General features: G+C 32.4%; 1 protein-coding gene across 3 annotated transcripts in view; it reads right to left on the bottom strand.

The window, feature by feature from the left end:
• LOC100158774 (PTB domain-containing engulfment adapter protein 1) overlaps positions 1-6,301 on the bottom strand; it is an 8,521-nt gene extending 2,220 nt beyond the window's left edge. The window contains exons 1-7 of one of the 3 annotated variants that reach the window (XM_003243070.4): positions 5,984-6,278; positions 5,129-5,225; positions 5,002-5,066; positions 4,763-4,933; positions 4,506-4,696; positions 1,162-1,279; positions 923-1,104 (exon numbers count right to left, since the gene is read on the bottom strand). In XM_003243070.4, the coding sequence (XP_003243118.1) occupies positions 923-1,104; positions 1,162-1,279; positions 4,506-4,696; positions 4,763-4,933; positions 5,002-5,066; positions 5,129-5,198 (797 nt within the window). In that variant the 5' untranslated portion in view covers positions 5,199-5,225; positions 5,984-6,278. Of the gene's footprint in view, positions 1-922; positions 1,105-1,161; positions 1,280-1,303; positions 3,270-4,505; positions 4,697-4,762; positions 4,934-5,001; positions 5,067-5,128; positions 5,226-5,716; positions 5,961-5,983 lie in introns of those variants that run through there. The other 2 variants (XM_001943420.5, XM_008182719.3) reach the window with 2 other exon arrangements.
• Positions 6,302-7,770: the final 1,469 nt, after the last annotated feature.

The raw sequence follows: 7,770 nt of genomic DNA on the forward strand, positions 1-7,770 counted from the left end.
TACATCTTAAAATACTTATAATTCACTTTAAAATTAAAATATACTAAAAAGCCTATGAAGTTGCCTAGATAATAATCTTATCTTTAGATGCGGGTATCACGTCCTCTTAACTCTTTTTTTTTATTAAAACCTAATAATAATATTCAATTGAACATAATGTTAGTAATTTCTATATTTATTAATTTTGAAATGGCCAATGTCCTGGCTACAGATAGTATGTTATACGACATACGTGGTCAATGTCGACATAGGCCCATAATATACTTTTATCAATTATTGTCAAAGTGGCCAATGTCAAATCTAATTTGGTCATACTGCATCAGAGACATAGGCTGTTTTAACACAAGTAACATAATCAAATTTTAATGACATTGTTAAATAATCTCAAATTCTTCCTAATGTGACATTGACCTGTCTTGCACCAAGCCACAGAATTAAATCTAATAAAGGAATAATTTACGCATACTATTATATTACACATTTTTATTATTAGTAAAATGTATTTTATGCTAAAAATTATAAATAATATTATTAAGACAAAATATTTTAAGTTATTTGTGACCATTACCAAACATTAAGTTATAAAAAAAGTCTAAAAACTTAATTAATACAAAATGATAAATCATTAAATAAACTCTAGAATAAACATTAACTTTTAAGTATATGTTGGATGTACTAATTTATCATCAAGACATTTTCAATGATATATTGAACTTATTAGTTGCCACATTTGTTTACAGTAGTCAAAATGGAATGTAAAATATAGAACTTGATCCATGGTAAAATTAAGAAATGAGGTCATTACAAGAATTGTTAGATCAATCATTGAATCTACATAATTTATCATCAATAGACTTAATAATAGAACTTTTAAAAATATTATAAATAAACATATTTATAAAAATTATATAAAATTACTAACCTAAAATGATCTCCATTGTTATTAACACTTCTTGGAGGTACAGGTGGTGCCGCCGTACCAGGTTGTGGAGAGCTATTGCCATTAGTCAAGTTGATGAGGGTGGACAAATTACCATTGTTCACATCATTTACTTGCATCATATCACTGATACCATTTTGACGCATGTATTGTTCAACATCAATCTAAATATATAAAATGTTTTTATAAATAAGTTTTCGCTAGGAATATTGTTCTATTACCTTTCCACTAAGAGCATCAGATAGCCTTTGGCGCAAAACACTATTCTCATTTTCCAACTCTTTAACACGTTGTTGCAAAACCATAACTTTACGTTGAACTTCCATGTCTAAGAAACGTCTAAGAAAGGGAAAAACAAACTAATTTGTAGGTTTATCATGTTTATTTATTTAATGGTATCATTTAATAAATCATATTAAACCGTCAGTGTTAGTATTTCTAAATTAAAATCATAATTAAAATATTATAGTCAATTTATTTATCGAAATATATTATGTAATTCTATGTACAATAATTATAAACATTTTTGTAAAAAATAAATATTATGATCTAAGACTTAATATACAATTAAATTTAATGGGAATCGGTGTCACATTTTAATAGCCTTTTTAATGATAAACAATTGGTGGATTTTAATCGTCTAGGTTCACTTAAATCTGTTGTTCTAAATTGTGAACATCCCACGACTTCGGAATCGGATCCCAGTGTCAAAGTAGGTTCAACAGTGTGCGGTTGATTTTGATTAACCCATCGTTCCAAAATGGACTCCCCTTGTTCATTCTTTTCTTTATTCATTTCATCATATTCAACCTTACAAAGTTCGGCTACACCTTGGAAGATTTCTGGGCCAAAGTCATCCCAGTTTAATTCTATCCTGGTTTTATCTTGTTGTATTTCACTATTAATTTCCATCATTGGACAGTCAATGTCTGCATCGCTAAAGTAATCTGACATTTCATTGTCTGAATAACGTTTGAACTCTACCATTTCATATTGTTTTTGTTCAATAATATTATAATCCAACGATGCCCACCGGTCATCATCATTTGTGTAACGATCTAAAACAATCCTTCCACCTCTACCATATCGTGGCCTACATAAACCTAAAGATTTATGATTTTTATTTTTTTGTATATAAACTGGTTGAAAACCAAATGTAGGGTCCACAGGTTCCGGAGAATTAAGAGGGGCCAGGTAAGAACAATGCTTGTTTCGACGGAAAGACCATTTACCACCACCATCGTCCACATTTTGGACTTTATGCGGAGGAGAGTACATTTCTTCATCAGAACTTAAATGTTCCACATCATATGACTTATGCTTCCTTTTTCTATAGTGTCTTTTTTCTCTTTTGGCATCCTGGTATTTAGCATTTGCAGAACTTTTTTTCATATCACCTTGTTTCCACATGGCAGACATATAATGATTAGTTGAGATTGGTGTAAATGCATGTCGTACAGTTTTCACTAATTCTACATCCTTATAAATATTTCCATTAAAGTCACGTAAATCAAACCGTTTTTGGTATGTATCAAGAGTTAATTGTACTAATTGTTTCTTAAGTGTTTCTCTGTGTTGTATAGTTCCAATTAAATCAAATGCTCTAGCCAAGTTTCTACGTAATTTTAACATTTTTTCATAAGATGCTTCATCATTTTTCCTATTTTTCCTTGTTTGAATTTTATCACGCCTTTTTCTAAATGCTACGTATGAATCATTAGGAGGAGCACCAGCTATAGGTTCAGTTCGTACAGCAGGAGATAAAGTGTGACCTACACGAACTCTCTTCCTCAACCAATAATCATAAATTAATAAGATGGTATCTTCGTCATCTTTAGTTAGTGACTTAGCATCAGATAAATCAATAATATTGTAAGTGCTATGTTTTTCCCATTTGTCAACAAGCTCTTCAAGTTTATCAGCTGTAATACTATTTGCTCTACCAGTCGTATTTAGCCATTCTAAGTCTTCTGAGTCATAATCATATTCTGGAACATCTTGTTCCATTGTGAATGGTGTTATGTGTATTAGTTGTTTCGGAGGGTGACAATTTGGAGGATATGTTTGATCATGCCATTTTAAGTCATTATTTATTAATTGAGCTACTTCAGGTGTGGGTATAACACTTCCTGCGACCATGGCACGTTGTAAATGATGTTCAGATTCTTCTTCTTTTTCCATACCACTGGGCATTTGGGGGACAGCGCGCTTTAATTCCATACACTCGTGCAGGTCAGGCAAATCATCAGACATATAGATTGGTAGAGGTTTTGAAACATCCAACTGCCGAGCTCTGAAAGTCGGCTTGTTCGTCGGCTTGCTGGGCCACCTACCACAATAACAATCCGACATTACTATTTTCCTTTAAAAAAACTATTTTACTTTACAGGGTGATCAATATGCATAGCCCAAAAATAATTGTAATAGAAATTAAGCAGCGAAATATAAACTATTATTTTCATTAGGTAGCCATTTGACAGAAATGGTAAAATGTACTATATTACGTTTCTACAGTAACTGATTATTTTAACTTCTTAGAATAAACAATAATATAATAATTATAGACAATCTATTATTTATATTCATAATATGACATTAATTTGTCTTATGGAACTTGACCACCCTGCAATATCTAATCTACTAGAACAAAGTATTTTCTTTTATTCTTTCTACTAATTAAATAATTCTATAAGGCACGACTTCAGTAGGCTAGGCAGAGTTCGGCATTTGAATGTTTTCAACCGTGCAGATAATTAAATGTTATTAATTATTACACACTATTGTTAGTTATAAAAAAAAAAATCATGCAACAACTAAATTAAACTAATGTTAGCCGCTATTATGTTGACAGCTGACAAACAAAATCATAAGAGTAAGAAAAATTCTAATAAACAAAATATTTATACCTAAATCATTAGACTATTCTATTACAAATTCACATACTAAGTTTTTATGTTTCATTAAAATAAATTAACAAGGAAATACATTAAGATAACAAACTAACAAAGAGACTTTAATGTTTGCGTTTTGATAAATGCCTAATATAAGTTTCTAGTAATATAATAGTTAAACATTTTAGATTACCAAACAGCATTAACATTTTTACTAATAGATTTCAAATAAGAAAAAAAAAACATATGACTGGTTGAATTTGATGTGCTTAAAATTTTAAGTGGAACATTAGTTTTACTTAAGGATAAATTTCTAAATGATAATTTATCCTCAAAAATTAAAATTCTATATCAATTAATATAGAATCGTGTAGTAATAGAAAATGATTTTATCTTAAAATATTCGCTATAAATAATATGATTAGCATAGGCATGTAATTGGGTGGTTAAGAGTATGCAACTGCAGTCTATAGCTCTGGAAAGGAGGATGACCTGATTTATGGTTTGAATATAATTTGTTTTCGTAATAAAAAGTGAATATTATAGGTAGACTGAATCAATAATGCTACTATATAGACATCTAATCATATAAGTAAAATTTTTTAGCAAATAGTCAAAGATAATAAAGACTAAGAAAGTAATTATTCTTGCTCTTGAGCTAAATGATAACATACTTGTAAGCAAGATCAAAAGCTTGTCCAATGCTGAGAGTGATCTCTTCAGCTAACTTGTCACTCATAAACACAAAACAAGTGTGTCGTTCAGATTCATTTGAGTCTTTTACAATAAAGCTGAAAAACTGTTTGTCCACCTTATCGTCAGCACAGTAAGAAATTCTGTGCAACGGATATTGATGCATTATTACCTATAGGAAAAACAATAGGTATTTATACCAAATGAACTCAAAGACCAATAACAATAGTAATTCTACTTTTGTTTTTGGATCTTGCAGTGCAACGCCTTCAACACTTATTGTAAGCTCAACTTTTGGTACTTTAGAACCTTCGGCTTTCCGGACTTGTTGATTAAATTTTAACTTTTGGATAGACTCTTTGATCACTTTAAAACCTTTTGGTTGGTCTACATCAACATTTCCCAGAAACTGTAAATCATAATTACTTGATAAATTTACTGCTAGAGAACAATGTAATTTTAACACCTTGTTCATACCTTAACGATGTACGCAATATGACCTTTTTGCAAAGCTTCGGGAGGATGTATCCAATTTCGATTTTCTTAAAAAAATAATATTATTATAAACATGTGTATTACTGTAAAATATAATTAATTGACTTACCTCCTCCTCCTTTGGCTGATTTGTTGTTGGAGTTTTGAGTCCATTTTAAAAGATTTCCTGTGTTCCTCATTTTTGTATAAAATTGAAGAAAAAGCCTCTGAAATTGTGAAGAAAAAACAAGTTAATTTATAATTAAGTAGGTATAATAGGTAAATTGTTAAATGTGCGTTAATATTGATATTAACATATGGCAATCAAGTGCACAGATGCCGGGCAATGATATTTCAAATATTCACTCTACTCGTTTTACTCTTTCAAGTAATTTCAGCCTACAATCTGGTTCAATAACATGTACCTAAACGTGAAAGATATTAGTATTGTCACTAGCCGACAAATCTTACTGCCACCAATGTCGATATATAATTTAATTTCTAAAAGGAGGCCTGTAACACAACTAACAATGATCAGGAGTCTTGACCGAATCGATATAAAGTTCGGAAGGTTTCAACAAACGTGGGTAGCGATCAGTTATCATCGGAGAATGAAAAAGCGATGGGGTCCACAGACTCATCGGGTGGTTGTGGAAATCTATAGTCTGCGTTTCCACCCAAGTACCGTCGGTTTAACACCCAAACGAACAGTACCCACCTATGAGTAAACAAAGGCAGCCCAAGTCGAGTAAGTCAGACGAGTTCGTTCGGTTCACACTTATCGCGAGCGTTCGGGGTGATAAGACGACGACGTACGAGGCGTATAACAATAACAATAACAACGACGGGCGAGTACCTATAACAAAGGAAACCCGCGACCGAAAGGTCCGAGACGGAAACCGAAGTAACAATATTAACAACAACGACGACGACAACAACAACAACAACAACAATAACAACAACAACAACAATAAGTCTTGCTTACGTATCGAGACGGGGCCGAAGCGGTTTACTTGAAAACCTGTTGGCTTCTTTTTAATATCGTAAAAATTACTTGTGGCAGGGCACTTTTTATCGCTGTAGGACGCGCGCGCGTACGTTGCAGTCGGATAGCGTTCGTGTTTCGACAACAAAGGTCTGGGCGGCGGCGGCGGCGGCACTCGTGTCAGCGCGCGATTACGCTAACGTCACGGCGGCGGGACAACGGCGTTCGGACGGCGAGAAGGACGAGCACGAAAACGCCATTTTGATAGGTACTGCTGATGGGGCGGCGGGGTTCGCGGGGTGGCACGGCGGTCGGCGATAGTGAATGCTCGTGCACGAAAAACGGGAATTTCAAAAACAGGCGTGGCCTTCCGCGTTGAGTCACAGCCGCGCGGACTAGCGGCCCTGGAATTCTACAACGTCTTTGGCCCGACGTGTAAACCGCGCCCGCGAAAACCGATTTCGGATAAGCCGTGTCGCTATTGTTACGCCGTCACGCCGCCGCGAATATAATATAATATGTACGCGATCATATTATAGGTGTGCTGACACATTTCTAATATTCAATTAGAAAAAAATATATAGTTTAAACTAAAAATAATAACAAATGGTTATTAAGAATACAGTTTTTTTAATATTGTTGACCAGAAAAAATATAATAGGTACATGATATCCACAGATATATAAACATATGTTTATATAATGTCTGTGCGCCACCAGCGTCTTTGCCCATAACAATAATACAACACGACCTGCAGTATAGCCATCGCACTTGCAATAAAATATCGTTAGTGGTCGAATAAAAATTGTTCGTGTAGTAGGATAATAATATATTAATATAATATTATTATAGGTAGGTAATATTTTTTAAATTTTATTCAGATAATAAACGACGCTTGTAATGGGCACAGACGCATACAACATAAAACTCAACAGTTATTGTACAAATATAATAAATGAACTGACCTCATTTTATAAGATAACTAAGGTAATATTATCATTTATGAATAAAGTAAACATTTCATCTGGTCGAGTTACCATCGAAGCAGTCAAAAATATCGGTATATGTCTTTATGAATTTCCTGTCCAGTTAGCATTTTGTTAATCGGAGCAGAAAAACCGTAAATATTTGTATATAGAATGTTTGAGATACACGAATTATAACTTTAGGGACATAATATAATGGTACACCTATACTGTTGAATCCATAGATATCTGCACAGTCACGTCATATTGTTAAAGATTTACGATTTTATTGCCTCTAGATATGTTTTGCACGATCTTTAAAAAAATTGTTTTGCCCTCCATTCTTCGTCATATAATTGCAATTTGCAGTGAAAAATATCTCGATGTCTACGTCCGTCTGAACTCGATAATAATTGAAAGTAATACATTTTTGTATTTTTAAATTTTAATTAAATATCTAAAATTCTAAACGGTTTTTGTGTGAATTGCTGAGTTTTATAGTGGACTTCATACATTAGTATCATATTCAAACCTACAATTAGTGATGTAAATTTTCATGAAAATATTTTGTTGTGAACAATTTCGGGAACATTTTCAAAAAGTTGAAAATTATAAAATTATAATTTCTTATCAAATAAATCCCTTGATATTATATAGTTATAAACGTATAGTATATTTAACCTATATAATATTATATTTAAAACTTGTACCTACTTGTATATTACCATTTACCCCACTTTAATATTAGGTACTTCAATAGTAGGTATATATAGCTAGTAGCTACCTACAATCTACTCTTAAACATAATATAGGAAATCCAAA

This window comes from Acyrthosiphon pisum, chromosome A2 (assembly GCF_005508785.2).
Source record: "Acyrthosiphon pisum isolate AL4f chromosome A2, pea_aphid_22Mar2018_4r6ur, whole genome shotgun sequence".
Taxonomy (NCBI): Eukaryota; Metazoa; Arthropoda; class Insecta; order Hemiptera; family Aphididae; genus Acyrthosiphon; species Acyrthosiphon pisum.